General features: G+C 37.3%; 3 protein-coding genes across 4 annotated transcripts; 2 read left to right on the top strand and 1 right to left on the bottom strand.

Annotated features, from left to right (window-relative positions):
- Positions 1-6,038: 6,038 nt before the first annotated feature.
- Positions 6,039-11,493, top strand: LOC112197575. Of its 2 annotated transcripts, none has more exons than XM_040518505.1 (3): positions 6,039-6,204; positions 7,581-8,411; positions 9,263-11,493. In XM_040518505.1, the coding sequence occupies exons 2-3, from the start codon at positions 7,581-7,583 to the stop codon at positions 11,030-11,032; spliced, it is 2,601 nt and encodes an 866-aa protein (XP_040374439.1). In that variant the 5' UTR covers positions 6,039-6,204; the 3' UTR covers positions 11,033-11,493. The 2 variants fall into 2 exon arrangements, with proteins under 2 accessions (XP_040374439.1, XP_024194077.1); XM_024338309.2 differs by having other exon boundaries at positions 6,039-6,200; positions 7,578-8,411.
- Positions 11,494-12,281: 788 nt separating this feature from the next.
- Positions 12,282-13,522, top strand: LOC112200167. The gene is made up of 3 exons (XM_024341185.2): positions 12,282-12,616; positions 12,724-12,857; positions 12,963-13,522. Exons 1-3 carry the CDS (start codon positions 12,451-12,453, stop codon positions 13,245-13,247), a joined length of 585 nt encoding a protein of 194 aa, XP_024196953.1. The 5' UTR covers positions 12,282-12,450; the 3' UTR covers positions 13,248-13,522.
- A 113-nt stretch (positions 13,523-13,635) lies between these two features.
- LOC112200166 (mitochondrial thiamine diphosphate carrier 2) lies at positions 13,636-17,494 on the bottom strand. The gene is made up of 7 exons (XM_024341184.1): positions 17,124-17,494; positions 16,779-16,895; positions 16,550-16,661; positions 15,752-15,879; positions 14,824-14,976; positions 14,269-14,418; positions 13,636-14,093 (listed from the first exon to the last, which is right to left on the bottom strand). The coding sequence occupies exons 1-7, from the start codon at positions 17,238-17,240 to the stop codon at positions 13,875-13,877; spliced, it is 996 nt and encodes a 331-aa protein (XP_024196952.1). The 5' UTR covers positions 17,241-17,494; the 3' UTR covers positions 13,636-13,874.
- Between the last annotated feature and the right edge of the window lie 4,269 nt (positions 17,495-21,763).

Here is a 21,763-nt window from a genome sequence, read left to right on the forward strand (position 1 = left end):
ATCATACATTTTTATCTTAATCATAGTTTTATTTCTTATTAAATATATATGAATGCTTTAATGAGTATATAGTGAAATTGGAAAATAAAAATAGATAGGGAAAATAATAAAGAATGCAATATAATATTATTGAATTGGAATGTCTAGAGAAAATAAATATAACAATTTTTTTTGTATAATTATTGTCTTTAATAGTCATTTTATAGTAGATTATATATGTCATTTAATAATTCATAATACAGTGAGGTCAAGTAAGCAGATTTGGAGGTCCCAATAGAAACTCTCTTATGAAAATAATCCTTGGATTAGATTATGGGGCGAAAAAGGAAGAAAAAATAACTCGGAATTAAGTTAAGTTAAGAGCCCGACACCTGCTAGTATAGTTCTAATGGAACAAGTAAAATTTACGAAGGGCAGAATTGTTGAAGGCTGTTATGACGGCAGAGTGCGATGGGTTTTTTAGAGGCAACTTTTCTTTAAGGATTTGATGCATTTGAAGCTGAAGTCAAGGATTAAAATCTAGTTCTTTTAGCACTGTTGTTGAAGTAAAAGATTTTAGAGGTGAGAAAAAATAGTATATCTGGTATATCTGGATGTTGCTGACTGAAAAAGAAAATATATATACACACACACAGTCCGTCTCAGGTGCGGACGTCCGTACCATGCAGATAGTACGGATTTCCTATTTTCGACCACTTTCCGGTCACATTTTCACATCTTAACCGTTCACCTTTTAGGTCCTAATGTATAGATCACCTCTGCAAAATTTCAGCCAATTTGGTGATTGTTAAGGCATCCAAAACTGCAATTTACCATTATAAATACGAACGGTTCCGGTTCAACAGATTCTGTCCGTTCGTGTAAATTGCAGTTTTGGATGCCTTAACGATCACCAAATTCAGCCAATTTGGTGATCGTTAAGGCATCCAAAACTGCAATTTACCATTATAAATACGAACGGTTCCGGTTCGACAGATTATGTCTGTTCGTGTAAATTGCAGTTTTGGATGCCTTAACGATCACCAAATTGGCTGAAATTTTGTAGAAGTGATCTATACACTAGAACCTAAAAACTGAACGGTTAAGATGTAAAAATGTGGCCGGAAAGTGGTCGAAAACAGGAAATCCGTACCGAAATTTCGGTACGGACGTCCGCACCTGAGAAAAAAAAAAAAATATATATATATATATATATATATATAGCTATAGTTATTTTATTCTAGTCATATACAAGCTAACAAGATGTAACAAATATAGTTGATTGAATAAAACAGATTATAAGGATTAAGGCAATTGATTATGTGACAAGATTGTGATCACCTATAAAATAAAGTTGAATTGGATTAGATTGGCAGGTAACCCCATTCTCATCATTTCATACTCACATATATCTTATTACCTGACACTCTTATGTGTTCTAGGTTTTAAAGCATAGTCCTGTTGTAATGTAAATATTGGTCACAGACACTAACAATTTGGACCGCACAAATTTATGAAATGGTTTCATATGTGTTTTTAATGGCGGAGCTTGGGCTGTTTATGATCGGGTCACTTATAACGTTTACATCATGGTATTAGCTAGCTTACTTGCTTCTAATTCTTCACTTCTGTATTTAATTTTAATTGTCCGTATCTATTATGATATAAAATCAAGTACTGTTATGCAATTGTTTTGAAATTTCCTAAGGCCTCCCATTCCAATGATAAAAAAGTGCAAAATTAAAGTGGCCAAGTGAAAACCAATATAATGGGTTTGCTTAACAGAATAGAAAGAGGCAAAGCTAGAGTTTCAACAAATGAAATCAAGTGTGGAGACTTTAATCAATAATAGTGGTTTGGCTTTACCAAAAAAAAAAAGGTGTGATTTTATGATAGGGTGGGTTAAGAAAAATGGAATGGCTAGAAAAATTGTGGGAGAAGTGGAGCAATTGGTGTGTCTTGCCCTTATTTCATTGGTTTTGTCATGTAAAAATTTAGCTTGCTAGTCACACTTTGAGACTCTCCATCCAAATAGAAAATGACTAACTAATGAATAGACTTTAATTTATTATTATTCTTTCTCAAATTTTAATTTCTTTAATTTTTACGAGTCTGATTTATGTTCCTTGGTATCTTGGGCTCAGTCCCTAGCTCTCTGCTTTCTTTCTTTTGTAACAAATTGGGCTGTGGCGTTGGGCCACATTGTAAGAAGACGAAATTGGATTTTGGGACCGAATTCTTCGCTCGTTGTCCATTATTAGTATTTTTAGCTACTACATTTCTGTCTTTTCTTTTCTTCACTACTTGCATTTGTAACTTTCAAAGGTAGCTACCATATTGTTCACCAAATCACCAATAATGAATGTTTACCAAAAATTCTTCTATACACACGGCGGTAAGTTTATATTCACCAACTATGCAATCTCAGCTATTCATATGTGGGGTCCGTTATTTATCACTCAAAACCGTCCAATCTCAGCTGTGCGTGCATCTTCACGCAGTGTACCAATGACTCTCCCAATGTTTACAACGTTTATTAAAGAAAGAGTTCCACATAAGGTTTAATTTCTTTTCTCATGTTCCATTATATAGATCTGCAGTGTTTATTAATTGAATAGTAATAAGCCTTTCATTGTTGTGATTTTCTTTTTTTCACCTCTGCTGTAGTCGGTTATTGGTGCCTAATAAAAATTTTTGTCTAACATAAAGAAAAATTTATATTTCAGCCTAGCAATGAAATAGATTTCTCTAACAATGCATTACGTTGTCAATTGCATATAAGGATTTAAATTTCTTTGAAACCACCAAAATGATCGTAATTTGACTTTACTGATATTTGAGCGCCATAAAAAAAAATGTTGAAACTAGTTCTTCGGTATCAACATTAAACAAAATACAATATATCAAAAATTTTATTGACATTCATCAAAATTACTATAAATCTGATCGAAACTGACATTTCAAACCTTATTTGATTATAGACTGATTAGTTATGTGCTAATCATAAAGTACGGTAATGAGTATAAACTGTATAATACACACATAAATTATTGAGTTGTTTAACTTTGTGCACACAAATGGGGACGTAGCTAGAGTTGGCTCCACCATCACGTACTTATGAGCTGTGACGTGCGCCAATGCATTGAGTTAAGTTACAGTTAAACAGTGTCAAAAATCTATAACTTGTTTGATCAAGTGAAAAAAGAAAAATCAGTTTTCGAGTCTTTAGGGAAACATGAAAGGGGCATGTTTTCTGAGTTAATTTTGGGGGAAGATGAAAGAGTGAAAGAGGGTGTAGAGTGATTTGGAATTAAGTCTTGGACACTTTCTAATATAAAAAAAAAAAAAAACAACAGAATAAATCTTTTAAAGGCCGAAGAATATGTAGAGGTCGAATTCTATCATACACTAATTCAATACTATATATGTTATAAATAAGGAAATATTCACAAAATTAGCTTTCGTCATAAATAATGTATTGACAAGTATACATTTAGTTGACGCATTTAAATAAAAGAATAAAAATTACTAGAGAGAAACAAATAATATGAAGTTCTCGTGTGTTTTTTTTTTTGGAGAGAGAGAGGAGGTCAGTCTTTATTGAAGAAAAGGAAATTTACAAATTACAAGCTTCAGCTGCTAAAGCAGCTTGTAAGAAGGAAGGTGCAAAAAAATAAAAAACCTCATTTGGAATTGAGGAGCAAGAAGCTGACATAAGATGAGCCATCTCATTTGCACTCCTTTTGGTATGAACAACTTGTAGATTTGGGTTAGCAGCCAGAATAACCCCCAAGTCTTCATAAAGATGTACCAACACTGATGTATTGACCCCAACATTACTTACCCACTGCTGCGGCACTAAAAGTGAATCAGTTTCCATCATAGTAGGCATAAAAGTCTATTCTACCGCATACTTCACAACCTGCTTACAAGCTTCTACTTTCGCATGCTCTGGAGAGAGCAAACCGTCAGCTTGCTTACAAGTTATTGTGTGTTAATGAGTAAAGTTCTTTATTTATTAAAAAAAATAATAAGTAAAGTTCTTTTTTACCAATACTTTCTTGAATATTTTATTTATTTATTCTTTTTTAATACAATATTTTAATCTAATGCACGATACATAGATGATTTTGTAAAATAAACATTACATTGGCCATCATTAGGACTAATATGTGTTGTAAGTGCGTATCCAATGTTATACATTCGAATCACTCAACCAGATTACATCTTCAAATGCTCAAATAATCTTCTTCTTCTTTTTTAATTTATTTTCTGTTGTGTAATTTATTTTGTTTCTATTTTCAACTTAACAGTCTGTTTAGTGTATCTTATTGCGGAGATTCTTCAGCCCACCTGGGTGGGTGGTCACCTGAGCTCTGTTAACAGAGCGTGCAATGCACGCGTTAACAGATTTAGTCTAAAACCAAAAAAAATAAAAATATCTGATCTTCAGTAACAATTAGGTTTACTGGCACATGTTCTTCACGTGCGATGTTTATAATCGGAAAGGTCGACTTATTGTTCTCGATGTTTATAACAAATTCTCATCACCGACTGCAAACTAGAGCAGAGAGTTAGTGATTGTCGAGGGTCGTCCGAAACTTCATCGGAGCCCATTGGAACAGAAGATTTGCAACAAGTCCTTGCCATCCATATCTAATCAATATATGTAATTACCCATGTCAGCAGTGGAGTTCTCCTTTGGATTGATTGCTTAAATCTAAAGATATTCAATAGGTTTGAATTGGATTGTGATTTGTTTTTTCCTAAGGATTTTCTTGATTCTTCTTCAACCTCTTCCAGAACCTGGGATTTCAATATCTGAATTAAGTAGCTCTCTGATAACTAGTGGCTGCCTGTCGGAACTTCCCTGTCATGTCCCCTAAGTTCGGGGGACCCTTTGATCTTCTGAACAATATAATGAACATTTTTCGTCAACAATTGAGCAATGGAAGCATCCTTATAGTGCTTAGACTTGCCGTCCAAATTAAATTGCAAAATTAAAATAATCCAAATTAAATGCAAAGCCAACAAGGTCTTCCCCTCCAGTTCAGCAAAATTCCATATCCGGAGTCGTATGGTGGCCGGAGTATCGCTACCCGGTGGGTCTCCGACTTATGCATCAGAATTGCCTCCGATGACGTCCATTCAAACACGGAATCAAGTTGTGTAAGTCGAGAATCTTGAAGAGCTTCTCGGTTACCTCTGGCTGATGCTGATGCTGATGCTGATGTTGATGGCCTCGGCGAAGTAGAGAAGCTGAATTGCGTTTTTACTGGGTTGAGTGAAGACTTTTAGTCCAATACTGTTTGAAACTGACGATAATGGCCTAACAGATCATCCAATGGCTAAGATCTCTTAGTCACTTAGGGGTAACCAAATCTCCTGACACCACGTCAGGTGACCCCCCACCTGGGTGGGTAGAAGAATTTTCGATCTTATTGATGTAACACTCTAATTATTATTACGTTCTTTGAATTTCAAATTTGACTTTCTAATTAATAAACTTATAAAGTGTTTATGCTATGATTTATGAAGCTAAGCACAGTTTCAACCTCCAATCGCTTCATCACTTCATTTCCAAGAGGTTAAAAGCCTCGGCTTAAACTTAGTTTAAACCCTAATCTCACGTAAACTTTCCTAATTAAGAATAGAAATATTTAAGAAAAGCCTACCAAATCATTATCCCACAGAAAATAAATTAAAATCCAGAGTCAAACATTAGTCTCCCCCACGCGCTATAAAGTGCGTCGCGGTGGGGCCACCATTTCGCACCAAACCCATGGCTGCTTAAAGCTTCTTAACAAACAAATCTAACCTCTACTGCGAATGAGTATAATAATCATACGACTCGTCGTTCGAAACACGTGGCGAAAAACCACTCGCCAACACGGCAGGCCAAGTATCGTCGCGTCTATTATAGCAGGAATCTTATGTGGCACGTGTTCAGTTATTCACACGCGCCGGGTGGAAGCGCGTGGGGGGTATCCCTTTCATAGCTCTTTAAACGGTCCAGAGAGGGGCCTCTCTCTCTTATAAAGAAAACACACAGACTCGACTCTCCTTCTAAAATCGTATAAAACTCTCTCTCTCTCCCTCTCTCTCTCTCTCTCTCTCTCTCTCTCTATAAGGACACAACGACTTTGCTTTTCTCATATTTTCGTTCAGAGCTCTTTGAAATCAGCCTTCGTGGGCATGAAAGCTTAGCTTCTACAAAGAACCCAGGTACAACAACTCTATGAGTCTCTCTCTCTGTGTTTGTTTGTTTAACACAACACACACTGTTTGTCTCTGTTTGTGCTTCATGTTTTGTTTGTTCATAACTTAATAATCTGTGAGTGGTACAATTGGTGGTGAAAGTTGAAGACCCATTTTGGGAGGGTAAGTTGGTCCTTTACGTGGGGTTAAATTTTGGTGCTTTGTGTTTATGGAGGTGAAGAAAATTTTAAAGGTTGAATCTTTTTCTTTGTATTGTGGGGTGGTGTTTTGGGTTGTTGTATGATTCAATGCAGTGTTGTGGGTTGTTTTGGAGGGTCATTGTGGAGTGAAGGAGTGGAATTTGGTGGGATCGTGTTGGGGTTCTCACTGGGGACTCTGGTCGTTTTTTTGGCGGTGTGAGGTTTTTGTTTGTTTCTGGTGAAGTTTGAAGCTTTTGAATGGTGTTGGTTGTGAAGTTGTGAAGTTGTGATTGTGTTATGATGAATGTGATTGATGGGTTTTGGGATTGGCTTTGTGCAGTGGGGTTGCGTCGATTTTAGTCTGGGATTCGTAAAGGGATCTGGGTTTGATTATTTTTGTTATTATGGGTTTGATGAGTCGGGCTCTGTTTATTTGTATGTCTGTTGGCTTCTGCTTTCAAGAAATATGTTTACTTGGTAAACGACTTGTTTTAAAATGCCAAAGGCTTTTTTTTTTTTCACTTTCTTTTTTTGTATCCAAGAAATACTATTGTTAACTTGGAAAGTCTGTTTCTATTTTTTCCTACCATTTTTTTTGTTTGGTCATATTTCCTGTCTTCATAAAATTTTGAAATGGCTACTTGCTACTTTGCTAGTTTTCTTGGTAACAATCATTTACTCTTTTCTTTTCTTTTTTCGAGGAGCAGTGGACTAGGATTGATAATTGTCAGTTGCATGAGTTCTTCAATGTATTGCTAGATAGGCATTAAGACTTTACTTGGTTTGTTTAAGACGAAGCTGCAACAGTAATAGCTCAAATGATTGGACTTGCAGTAGATTGTAAACTAGGGACAACTTAGGTATCAGAAAAGTGTAGGATTGTAGTGAGATTCCTTAGTTCACCAACACTTTTTTATTGTTAATATGAGAAGCATTCTTCATTGCTTTGCATGCAATCTACTTATCGTTTCCTATCTGTTTCAAGTTAGTTATCATCTTGGCATGAATGTTATCAACCAAAATAGCAGCAAAATATAGAAATTTAGAATTTCAATTGCCAATAGGATATTATAGTTTTCCTAGATCTTGGTGGTGTTCATGACTGATATTATTTGCTGAATAGAAGGGAAGTAAAGTTTGATTGTGAACTTGTCTCCTAAGCGTCTTTAATAATATCAAAGACCACTCTCCCTTATTTGGCAGATGGATTCAGTTGAAGGAAATAACCATGTCGGTTATACTGAGGATGAATCTGCTGAGCATTCTTTTTCTCCAGAAGCCGTGGAGTTAAATGGTGTGGATGGCGAGCCTGAGATACTTCCTAGAGTTGGAGAAGAGTACCAGGTTGAACTTCCCCCTCTAATGGCTGTATCTGATTATCTCTGCCGTCTAGAGAACCAAACTGATGCAGAAAGCACAGATAGTAGTTCATACAGATTTCTGTTGGGATTGCCACTACCAGTAATGTGGATCAATGAGGAAGTTGAGTGTAAAAAACATGAATCCAATGTGGGTTTTAATGATGCAGTTGACGTGGCCCATAAAAATGAGTCTCTAGGATCTGAATATGTCAGTGGGTTGGTTGTTTCAGAAAGGGACAGCTTTAAATGCAAAGCTGAGCCCATGGATGTTGAGTCAGATCAGGGAATAATTTTGAATGAGTCTGCGAAGTTGGATGTGAAACAGGAAATGATAATGCCTGAAAATCAAAATGGATGTCCGGTTCCTGGTACCTTGAGTGTTAGTTGGAGTCACATAGAAGAAGCCAGTTTTCTTCTTGGTTTATATATCTTTGGGAAGGACCTTGTTCTGGTGACAAAATTCGTTGGTAGTAAACAGATGGGAGATATATTATCATTCTACTATGGGATCTTTTACAAGTCTAAAAGCTACAGCAGGTGGTCAGAATGCAAGAAAATGAGAAGCAGAAAATGTATATTTGGACAAAGAATATTTACAGGATTAAGGCAACATGAGTTGTTATCTCGTTTGCGTCCTCATGTGTCAGAAGCGTGCCAAAATACTTTACTTGAGGTAATTACATCTAACTGAAAATTAGATTAATTGATTTATATGAGCCTGTGTGCACATGCATATTAATATGCAGATAAAAAAAAAAAAAAGCTTTGGTAAACTAATTATATTCATTTTTGAATACTCTACTTCAAATTTTTAAGTACTATCTGCCCACATTTTTAATTTATTATTTGATCAATTGACACTTGCATTTGCATATTTATTATCTTTAGCGATTATCTCCTCTTGTCTCATGGATAAATGATTCCGGTACTTGTGTGCATTTGATTTTCTTTAGGAAGACCTTGAAGCTCCTAGTCATCTGCTTTTTCCATACAAAACTTTGGATACTGTATAAAAGACTTAGTTTTATGAACAACGAAGGATGGAAATATCAATAGAATTGTGGGCATAACTGCAAATACAATTGATAAATCGTGTTAGACATTGTTGCCTCCTGAGTTTGTAGGTATCTTTGCTTATTCTCATCAAAAGTCATGCAAATCTTGCCCAGAACTATGAAAAAAAAAAAACTACATAAATTTAAGGATTAATGTAACAGGGAACTTCTCATTCTCAGACGAGGAAACTAGATGCATATATGTAACATTTTTCATTATCTACCATTAGTGTCCTCAGACTTTAATTGAAAATTCATGTGTTAACTCTAATTAGCCAATTGTAACTTGTGGTTTGCCAACAGACACATAAAACTAATAAATCAGATTGAAGTCAGAAACATATAACATTGATATTTCATTGGCAAGAAGGCATATGTGCTGGATGTATTTCTGCTACAATCGTTTGTCTGTTCCTTTATTTGTTCATATCAGGACATATTTCCTTAGTTTTGTTGGATGAATTTACAGGACTCAAAGACATTTGGGGAAGGAAAGATATTACTAGAAGAATATGTATTCATTCTAAAATCTAGTGTTGGATTGGATGCTCTTGTGGAGGCAGTGGGAATTGGTAAAGGGAAGCAAGATCTCACAGGCATTGCCACGGAGACCCCAAAGTCCAATCAGGCTGTTACTGGTCGCCCAGAAATTCCAGTTGGCAAAGCATGCTCTGCACTCTCACCATTGGAAATAGTTGGCTTTCTGAAAGGTAACTTCCGGCTCAGTAAAGCCCGTTCAAACGATCTCTTCTGGGAAGCTGTTTGGCCACGTTTGCTTGCTAGAGGGTGGCACTCTGAGCAGCCTAATCAGGGTCGCTTTGCTAATGCTTCCAAGCATTCATTGGTCTTTCTTCTTCCTGGGATTAAGAAGTTCTCCAGAAGGAAACTGGTGAAGGGAAGTCACTATTTTGACTCGGTAAGTGACGTGCTCAGCAAAGTTGCTTCTGACCCAGAGCTCCTCGAGCTTGAGACAGGAGCAGATAAAGTTTCCACGAGCAAGGATGAAAATGGTTGGGCCCATGAAACAAAGCCTGATGGTTTCCCAAGCCAGCAACGGCACTGTTATTTGAAACCTCGTACCCCCAGTCGTGGTACAGATACCATGAAGTTCACTGTTGTGGATACTAGTCTGGCCTATGGTAAAACATGCAAGGTGAGGGAACTGAGAAGCTTACCAGTCGAGTTGAATACCTCCGTCTCCACCTCGAGTACTGATTCTGAGGATGAAGTTGCTTCAGATGAATCAACACAGATATCTAACTCTGCAGATACCTTGTGTTCCCGTAGGAATGAGGTCAATGTTTCGAAGACCGTAAAGACCAGTTTGGGTAGAAATGAATCCAAAGATGACAAGTATTTCAAGTGTGATGCTTCGGAGTGGGAGCATGGAGCTTTTAGTCCACATGTGACCAATGTGGCTGCGAAGATCCCCAAGGAGCAGAACATTGATATATGCAATTACATGATGCCTAGAAGAGCAATGAAGTTCCAAAGGAGCCAGAAAGTGGTGCCTGAAAATAAAAATGGTACGGTTCCTGTTTCAAAAAAACGTCAGCGATTAGCTACTTGTAGTAGCAAAAAGACCAGCAGGATCAGCAACCACATCTCGCAAGATCCCATGTTACAACAAGAGGCCTGCAACTTTGGCCACATCTCTGAAGTCAGCGAGAAAAACCTCTCTGCAGTGGATCCATCTCCTGAGAGGTTATCATCCACCAGTACATCTAGAGGAGGCAGCCCAGTGATTAGTAGTGAAGCTGTTCTTGGTAGCAACAATATGGGTGCGGGACAACATTATCATTGGCCTCAGTTCGATTTGAACAAGGAACCCGTTTCTCTAGATGCTGAAACTGATGAACCTATGATAGAAAGACAACATGATGGAACAGCGCAGGAACCAGATGGTCTGCATTCAATGGAAACCTCTGATGGTATGGCTGCTTCTGAGCAGCAGCCTACAGTTAACCCTCGGAGACAGAGCACAAGAAATCGTCCACTGACCGCCAAGGTACTGGAAGCTTTTGCTTGTGGATTTTTAGACACAAAGCAATCGCGGAAGAGTAGGGATGTATTTCCTCGGGAAAAATCCAAATCCAGACGTGCTCGAGCAAGGATGCAAGTTCCTGACAGTTTTGATACTAGTGTCGTGGATTATGATTTGCAGGAAACCAGTACTGCTGTCCATAGTAGTAATGCTGACGGATACAGCGAGCTTGACATGGTTTCCCAAATGGGTTAGGCGCTGATTAGTCTACTTGCAACTAGAGCATGGAGCTTCTGGATATTAACAGAGACCACTGCTTTCACCTGCTAAACCCAACATATCCAGCAAAGATAGCCTCTCTCTTCATTCTTCTGCATTGTATATGTCTTTAGATACAAACTTCACATAAGGGAGTTGGAGTAGTGTCTTTGCAAGAGGGCCATCTACATGAGACAAAGCACCTCTGGCAATGTACCGAGATGACAGTACAAAATTACCCATCATTCAAATCTCAGTTGAACAGCATTTCAAAGAAGTTTTAATCTCTCTATGTAGAATTTGTTTTTAAAGTGCTTGTTTTCTAGGTATTAATTGCAATACCAACTTATATTGTCAAAAAAAGTCTGGGACAGTTGATACAATTAGTATAACCATTGTAATTCGCTTCACATCGGAAACCATTCGTAATGAATAGAGATTTGTGCTATGCCATTTTAGTTGACTAGGTTTCGGAGGGAAGCAAAAGTTAATGGGAACGTTTCAAGTTCCCTGTTATAGTTGCAGTATGGTATCACACTATCACAGCATATTATGCTGTTTTTCTAGCAGTGTATTCATGTCTTTGTTCTTTATGCGCAGAAGAATTGTAGACAAAAGCTAGATATGATGAACTCAACTAGGGCAGTCATGTAGATGCTATAATCATTATTGCTTTAGATGCATTAGTGGAGTTTTATCACAATACTAATCAGAATCCAAAGTGATGTGTCACGTATATCATAAATTTGATTACTTATATAATTTTTTTAATGAGAATATTTATTTTAATTGAGCGCATAAGAAATGAAAGGAAAGGAAAATAAAAAGTAAAATCAGACTTTGCGTTTTGTCTTAATCCATTCACACATACGTCTTGTGTTTAGCAATACGTTACAAAATGATCAAGAGAAAACTATTTTCAACAGCAACCGACATAGCATAAGAATCAGTAACTCGATGGAGGTCAGAACACAGGACAAATAGGTCATTAGATTGTTTAACCTTTTAGCTTTTGTTTGGGAATAAAGCCAATAGGCAACAGTATGCACCAGCGACCATGCATCTAGACTTCAACCTTAAACCCTAATCCAAGTGGTTGGGTCTACCATCCATTTCTAACAAACAGGAAGAAATAACGGGGACCAAATAGCAAATAGATACACCCAAAGATTGAAAGAACTCCATATTTAATGCTCATAAATCCCATGCAAATGACCCCTTTCCAATTTCCATAAATACCTAAACAAAAATCTATTTTGTGTAGAGGAGAATACGACAAGTCATACGGGACGTGTGTCCATAAGGACACCACCACGCGCACCCTCCCCTCTGTAACTCACTCCACCACTCTCACACACCTTCTTCTTCCTCTCCCCCCCCTCTCCTATTCCAATTTCCCAAACCCTAAACGCCAAATGGGCCAGGCACTTCGCCGAGCAGCAGGGAAAGCCCGACCCGGTTCCAGCATCGAAACGACGTCGTCGTCAATACCCAAGACCATCGTCAATAAGCCGCCTCCGGTGACTCCCCCCGAACCGCCTCCTGAGATCACCAAACCCGGCGAGGAGGGTTTCGATTCCGGTACGTAAAGCTTTCGCCTTTAAGCATTTCTTAGCTCACCCACATTTTGTTGTTAGCTCAATTTCAATTTGAGTGTTTTGACGGCGTCGTTTCAATGTCGGTTTCAGATGGTGGTGCAGGAGAAGCGGCACCCAATGCTGAGAATCTGCTTGAAGAACGCGATCCGAAGTTCGATTCCATGCTTAATCAGATGGTGGGTCGGATCAAATCAAAGCCCGGAGGCAAACCTGAAATGGGTGAGGTCAGTATCTCTATGTTCTTCAAGAACTATATGACCTCATTTTCTCAGTTATTTACTACTTGATTAGTGTAATGTGTAAATGTGATAATGTGAAATGTGGTACAGGCACATGTGGTGGAGAAGTACAAGAGGCCACTACCGAAACTGAGGGATACGAAACCGGATTCCGGTAGGTTTGAGGAAAGAGCTGCTCCTCCGGGGACTCTGAACGTGGCGCAGCTGCGGCACATTATACTATTGCATCAGGGCAAGGCTGAGGATCACAATGGCCCAATGGAGGTGCAGAGAATTGCAGACAAGTTTCGGGTTGATGTCGCCGAGGTTAAGAGGATTGTGCAATTTGTGTCACTGCCTCCTGAGGATACCAGCAAACAGAAGAAAAACCCTTGAAGACTTGAGAGCTGTGGTTTGATCTTCTGCACTACTAACTGGGTTTTATGTTGAATAAGGAAATTTGAAGATGAGTATAGCAAACCATGACAATGGTAGGAATTTGCTCGCTGCTTAGACTCATAGAGCAAGTGTTAGAGAATTCTATATTTTCCACGGTATCTGAAACATGTAGGATTTTTGTAGCTAGTGCTTGGTTTCCAAGTCAGGCAAAAGGTTGCAACTGTGATGAGAGGCTTTTGATTTGAATACAAGATGATAAATCTGTTTCTCTATGTGAAATTACAAAATCTGTTCCCTGAATGTTGATCATAATACATTGCTTCATGTTCCTTGTGATGATTAGAAAGTAGCTAGATATCAGTGTACAGTTCAAATAGGATGCAAATGTAGTAACCAGTTCTTTCTGGGGAGTAAAGTTTCAATTATGAGTCCAAATGTGGCTACAAAAATTTATGGTTTACATCTCAACCACTCTGCTATCTGCTTACAATCTTAAAGCCTGTAGGTGTGACTAAACAATGTGCCCCCTTCCTTTCCTTCGACGAGAGGGTCTTGTAACGTTTCCGATGACAAAAGAATCACATGATCCAAAAAATAGTTTTTGCAAGTATGGAATGGTTAGATTCAAGTTATTCTGGACTCTAACCAGTCGGATGTATATTCATAAGCCACAAATGTCACTGCACCAGCAGGAGCAGCTTTGACCGTTGATGGGACAATTCCCTTGTAAAGACCAGCCCAGCCTTCTTTCTGCACTATTCGTCGCAAAGCATCAAACATATTGCTGTAGGCACGGTGCTCTATTCGAGCCCCATATCTTGGGTGCCTCTGTAGTCCTTCAATCTGCAAAAAAAAAAAAAAAAAGGTTTAATATATCCATCCTCATAGCATTATCATTCACATATAAAGCATATTAAATCAAATCTTCTTCCCTTATACTCTTAGCGAGAAATCTCTGTACAGCAGTAATTCCAGATGAATGATCGTAGTATAGAGTTCAGGATGTCAAAAGATCTACCTGGAATCTTTTCTTGACCACATCAAGTGGATGACAGACAAGTTTGGCACATGTCCCGGCAGCCAGACCACAAAGGAAAAGCTGGAAGCTTGTGGGACTATTATCTGTACTGTATAAGTCTGGACTAGACGATCTAAACTGGTTCAACATCTACAATGAACACAAAGAATATGATGAGGTCTGATTTGACTTCCTCTTGTCAAATTGTTTGTACAAAACACAAGAAAACAACATATTCCAGCATAATCTCCTGAATCTAAGAAAACCCTCTTCACAAAAGTACACTTCGCTAACGAAGTATTTTCATTCACAGATCAAACATAGTAGGCTGGTGTTACAACTAGCCACCAGGTATTTCCATGTACACAGCTATTTATTGAGCTCAATTATAAACCTTCCAGGTGGACGTCTTCAACAGGAAAAAGAAAGAAAAAAAAAAGATAGAGAGAGAGAAGAAAAGAAAAGAAAAGAAAAAAAACAACAGATTTTTCAATTGAAAGACTTGCCCCATCAAAGGATGGTGCAATACAAAAAGCAAAATTATGATAATCTTACCACGGTCCAGCGCTTAAATGTGTCATAGGTACCAAACTGCAAGCCTGCATAAGGAACAATCTCAACCAGTGTTGGTGACAATCCAGCATACAATCCTCGAAATCCACGAGTTTTAACTATATCGACAAATGCAGACCTCATAGTTGGATACACCTATTGAAGGAAAATATCAGTAAGGCCCCCTATTGTGCCAAAGAACTTATGAAAAAACTGGTGCTTTGTGGATGCAAATTATGAAGATGACATGAGCCTTAAAAAAGTGATATGAATTTACATATAAATACTTTATTGGCTTGACCATTTTAAATGTATACGTTACATATCCAACTGTTTAATTTGCAATTGCAAGTATACAATCTATTCCCAATCTTATTTATTTCAGAACTAATACCACCCACAAACTCCCAAAAGAAAACTAGAAAAGGACCAGCTAAAAACTGGTAACCCCTGAAAGACATCACATGCCTGCCAGAGGCTCACCTTTTATTTGTAAGAAGTGTGCCGAAGGTCTTGGTCAACCATATCTTTACGCAATCAAAATAAAGTCATGCACCAGAATCTGAACCCAGGCTGACTCCAACTGACTAAAGTTGTCCACAGCAGACTGTCAAGAGCTTGCTATACCAAAGACCTCAAGTATAATTTGCAACCTTTGATCACTTGCCAATATTACCACGCTATACAAGAGCAATAAAAATGCTCAATCTTAAACAATCCCTAAACCCTAAAGTAATGCTCATTTCAGGTGAGATGCATAACGTCGCGTTATTAAGACTTGCAGGATATAGCAATATATAGTGAGGGGCCAGTTTCAAACTTGATGAAAAAAAAAAAAATGATTAATGCATGTTACTAATATTCTATTTGTTAGGTTAACCACGTAAAGCTAATACTATTGTTAGGACAATGCATGTACTAAGTTCTATACCTTAGGTTCCCCCTGTGAAGCTAGCAAGGTTCTAAGAAGATCAAACGGGTATGATCCAACAGTAGCCGCACAACCTGCTAATGCTCCACTGACGTAGGACAAATAAGGACTTAAATGAGCATGATCCTCTGCACCACAAAATCAAAGATCAGTAATTATAGGAAAAGGGGAAACATAGGACACAACCATATTCACATTAAGTGATAATAGCTTTCAAAGCTGCATAGCACATATGCGAACTAGAACCAAACAGAGGCACCTCTAGCAGTAAATTATCAGTACAAAATGCAGATAAACATAACAAACAAACTACATCTTTTATCTACTTAAGCATTACATCCTGACATCTAGCTTACAACCCAACTTGACTTAGTACAAAAACATGACGGCGGACCAATTTAAAAGAAAATTCTGAAAATAAACAGTGTAAAAACCAAATCTTTTCAATCTAAACTACTTGTACTCATAGTAAAGCAAGAAATAATATAAAAAAAAAAACACAGAAGACCATGTTCAACTCATACCTTTTAGTCACAAGTAGCCATATCATACAAATTTTACTTCAGACCTATGTTTGATGGACTCAGCCATGGCTTTCAAATGCAGGTAGGTGGTCACATGTCAGATTTGTCTATTTTCCTAGTCTTTTAAACAAATGTTGCAGTCCAGTTTGCCATACCCATACTTGATAGAATGACTTCCTATTGAACATTGTGACGGTGAAGTGAATAGTTCACATGACAGAGCCTATACCATAAGATTATCCTGAATAAAAGATATTGCCTAATATCAAAGTACCCGTCTTGGAAGAACCAGCGGCAAATGTCTTCAACTTGTGTAGTACAGTAAACTGTATTGCGGTATACGGCATAACCATAAGTAGAGCTGGAACATTGCCTCGCCAAAAACCCTGTCATGAGCAAGAAAGTAGAGAATGATAAAAATCCACCAAAATGCTTACAAAGAATAATGCCATTGAAACAAAGAAACTGTTGATGACATCATATGTTGAGAGTCACCACTATACCGGTAAGCCTTCCTCTTTAAAAATATCCTTTGTGGCTTGAAACATCCCGGTATATTTTGATGGCCCAGTCAAATTCCGACGAACCAAAGCCCATGAAGATGTAGGCTCCAATTGGACCTGTCAACCAAGGCAAATACAAACTCCATTAGTTGTTCATGGTCACACAAACCAAAACCTTCTCTTTTTAGTTTAATTCATACTTTCATTCCATTGATACAACTAATTCATAACTTGTAAACACTAAAAGTAATGATTTTTCAGACTAAACCACAGTTCTTGCAAAAATAGCATAAAAGCCCAAATTCTCAAGCTTCAAAACGGAAACAGCATTCGAGGAAAGCAGACCTGGAATCGAATCTTGATAACGTCAAGCGGCGAAGTAACAGTCCGGGAAATCCCACCGGCGATTAAACCGGCCGTGGCATCAATGACGGCCCGCTTGAGCTGCCCGGGCTCTTCCATTACCCCCTCCGGCGAAAACAGCTAGGTATTCCAACCCTATGAAATGGACCGCATTCAGTGAATTCAAATATTGATTGACGTATTGAGTGACGAAACTGAGAGGGAATTTAGGGTTGCAGCGAAAAGGGGAAGTTCGAGAGAGGAAGGTGGTAGAGAGGGGCAAAAGGGGAAATGGGGAGAGTCGCCGCCACGGAATTGGATTCACAAAGGGAGAGGAATAGAGAGAGGGCCGGGTGGGGTGGGATCGGGGAACGAAATATTTTGCTTTTTTTTTTGTCATTTCACATTTTGTTTCCCTCCGACCATAGTGGAATAGTCCTTTCGGTCCATCACTTCCGACCTTTTCAATAAGATATTTGTTTCACATTTTTAGATATTTGTCCAATAAAAAAAATTTCTGTTTTTTTTTTTTTTTTCAATAAGAGAAAAATATTTGTTTATAATGTTATTCCATAACAAAGATCACGAGGGTGGTCAAAATTTGAGAGATGACGTCTTGGAATAAATTAGATGAATAAGCTCGTTTAATTGAAAAACAACAAAACGCTTATCTAACGGATACAAATGTACATTTGATATTCATCGTCATTACATTGTAATGGTATGATTGGTTATACTATCTAATAGAAGACTAATGAAACTTAAAGGATTGGAGATCCAACTAGTGGGATGCCAGGCATGGAAGAGAGTTAATGAGCTAACAAAAAAGTTTTCGATGCACCTGTTGTATCATGTGGCACGGTGCGCCCATCAGTTAGTTACACTTCTTTATTTATAATTTTATACTCATACAATGAACAGTGTCCAGTTAAATTCTAAAATTGATCCTCACTTAATCAGTTATTGGTCTACCGCACCACACACATGGAACAACACCCTTATCGAATAACTGCTCATGAGCTAACTTTTCCACCCCTAAAAAAGCAATGTAGTAAATGATAAGCGACGGTGATAATTTATAAAACTAATTTTTCGAGTAAACGAATGGAAGAAATTTTGATGCTTCAGTGGCTTTCCTTCATGATTTACTATTATGTTATGCAATTATGTTTAAGCAGGTCACCACGCCGAAGGTGGCTAAAGGTTGGTGGTGAGGAGATGCAAAGATGGTAGGCCGTAGGCCAAAAGAGAAAAAGAAATAAGGAATAAAGGTCAAATTAAGAGATCGATTACATCTTAATATTGGAAGTGTGAAATTACGAATCGAACTACTCTAAAACATAAGTGAGAGATATCGAGTTCGGCATTAACACGAATTTTGTGTGCATGAGATATTTGATACCCTACAACCAAAAGGAAGGTACATATTGTGTTGGCATGTGTTTACCAAGTGTGACACTCTGACTAGACCTACGAAATGCCCATTCATTTGTTTATTGTATGATTCAACCATGTGAATGATTGATACAGATGCAAACACACCGCAATTAGAAGGCGAAACCAACCCATCTGTTCCAGAGATTACTGAGTTTGCTGATCCTTCCACTGAATTGGAAGTCAATACATACCACACGGAAAAGAAATGTGAGACACGGGAAGGCCAGACCGAATTTTTGGCGTGTGAGGAACTTTCAAAAAGACTCTTCTACATTGTAGAAGTATTCTAAGCGAGCTAGACGACTTCGTTACTTGTCAGGCAGGGCAGTTAAATCTAGTTAATTCCATACTAAGGTTTCAAATTTCTGTTTTGACACATCTGTCGGTACTTCTTATGAAAATTTCGATATATTTCTATTAATATTGGTAGCTAAAAATTAGTTTTAAAGATTTTCAATTCCTCTTAAATATCGGTAGAAGTTAAATTACGAAAATTTCAAAATTTACTCACTGGACCTTTTATGCTTTTTACACCTCTATCAATTTTTCAAATACTAAATTTACTCACTAAAGTTCCTCAAAAACCCCACTCATATAATTTACAAACAAACTATTATTTTTAAAATAGAAACTTAGTCTTTTTAAAAAAAAAAATCAGTGCTGCGTCTCGACGTTGCTGCTCTTGCATTTTTAATTCTTTGTATTTCAGATGTAATTTTTGCATCTTTTCCTTTCGCATTGTTTATTTTCTTTTTTATGCCTATTGGCATGGTATCATTGTAACCTTTCAATTTCAATAAAGGGTTGACCTCATTTTACTCAAAAAAAAAAAAAAAATTAGAAACTTAGTCATTTCAATGATTTGATTACTCTATAAATTTTAATTACATATATATTCTTTAATCAAACAACATAAATCTCTTTTTTTAATAAAAAAAAGTTCAAACACAAAGTATTGAGTTTTAAAAATTAATTTCTAATCAACAAGAAAATAACATGAACTATCTGTGGTTTTTTTTTTTTTTTTTCTGTTTTAGTGCAAAAAAAAAATGAAGATTAGTAATTTTTTCTTAATGTTTATTTTAATTTCTCTATTTTCTCTACCTCATGATTAATTATTTAAATATTCTTTTAGTTTTTTTAATTGCTAGCTAAATTTTTTTTTTTTTTTTGCAAATATAATGGATAGACTTAGATTTAGGTCATAATATTGTTTATTTTGTTTTCCCTCACCAATATGCGTTCAACATGTATATCATACATTTTTATGTCACATGATTTTAATCATAGTTCTCATTCTTATTAAATATATACGAATGCTTTAATGGGTATGTATGAAATTGGAAAATGAAAAATAGATAAGGAAAATAATAAAGCATGCAATCTAATATTATTGAATTGAAAAGTGTAGAGACGATCAATATAATAATTTTTTTGGTATAATTATTATCATTAATAGTCATTTTATAGTAGGTTATATATGTCATTTAATAACTCATAATAGAGTGAAAGTTGAACGGGGAGCATGACTATGAGAGCAGCGCCGCTCTCCCTAAACCCTAGCCCACCGAGGCTAGGCCCTCTACCTCCGGCCTCCAACAGCCGATCTCTATGCCAGCCATGGTTCTTGCCATTATACAGAAACAAAGGATGGAATGTGATGGTGAGGATTCCAACTCAACACTAAGGAAACGCAGAGAAACCTTATTGCTCTCTGCCAATTGCTTTACCTGATCTGGGGAACCAAGTCTTCTCCGACAAAGGAAGGAACAAGATCGATCAACCTCATATCGAGACACTCCTAGTCAAGCTGATCTTGATTAGTTTTAGAGCATGGTGTTAGGGCATGGGCGATCACATTGGAGTTAGGGCATGGGCAACCTCATATCGAGGCACTCCTCAAAGATGGTGTTGCTAGTCGGTGCTCCATGGGATGGCGCGGTGCCTCTCGACAAGGTCTCAGCAGTGCCGATGACACAGAGGCACAGCGGCGCAGCTTCTGGTGGCGGCGTGATGCTTGGTTGCTGCTGGGTTGCAATTGCTCGGCTTCAAGTTTGCCTGAGCCTGTTGGGCTAGCTTTCTCCTTCTGGGGTTGGGATGAGGTCTTTGGGCCTTATCTTGGGTCTCACGAGGAGTGGGTCAGCCTTCTAGAGCTGGGTCCACTACAACAAAAATAGTCATTTCCAAGGGTGCGATTTGGTCGGAAAAGCCACTTTTCCCGTTGGAAAAAGCTATTTCCGACAGCTAGGTGCCGTCGGTGGTCCTCGGAAAAAATATCATCGGAAATAGTCTTTTTCCGACCAACCCTCGGAAAAAGATATATTTTCGATGACTAGACGTGGTCGTAAATAACTTTTCGGTGGTCGGAATTCTCACTCCTCAACGACGACAAATATTATTTCCGACAAAAGATGTTTGTTGGAAATAATTCATTGCTTGTAGGAAAAAATTGGTTGCTAGCCAATCCATTTTTTTCCAAGGACTTATTTCCGACAAATAGTAGTGGTCGGAAAAAACTATTTTCGATAAGAATATTTAATTCCGACGACTATTTGGCATCGAAAATGAATAAGTTAAAAGGGTCATATTTTCCTCGAAAATTGATATTTCTTGTCGAAAAAAAATTATAATCTAGTATTTATGAAAATGATATTGTGGTCGGAAATGTTTTTCCACGAGATTTATTTGTTTTTCCTCCCATTCAATTTAATTGTCAATTAACCTAATTGTAAGAGGTAGATGAATCAAGATAATTAAATGTTCATAAAAAACAATGGCATTAGAAGAAACATAGTTAATCATTCATACATGTTCAGAAAAAGATAAATATTCAAAATTTGGTCTTTATAACACAATCATTCTTAAGCAAGGAAGCTAACAATATATCTAATAGAAGTCCTCATTAGAGTTTGCATCATCTTCATCAGCAACATCTTTAGCACCATCTTCATCAATACCATCTTCATCATGGTGTGCACTTGAATCTGTTGCAATATTGTCCTATTGTAAAGTATGAACATACCTAATTTAAATTAAAGAAGACACTCCCATATCAACAATGTACCAGGAGGAAAAACAAAAAAAGATACTTCATTAGATTAAACAATAAGGTATTTCCTTAACTGCATTTCATTAGATTAAATTTGAATGGAGTTTCAAAGTAATACAACAAAATAACATCTTCCTAGAAGATACTTCTGCAGATT

This window comes from Rosa chinensis, chromosome 4, assembly GCF_002994745.2.
Source record: "Rosa chinensis cultivar Old Blush chromosome 4, RchiOBHm-V2, whole genome shotgun sequence".
Classification (NCBI taxonomy): Eukaryota; Viridiplantae; Streptophyta; class Magnoliopsida; order Rosales; family Rosaceae; genus Rosa; species Rosa chinensis.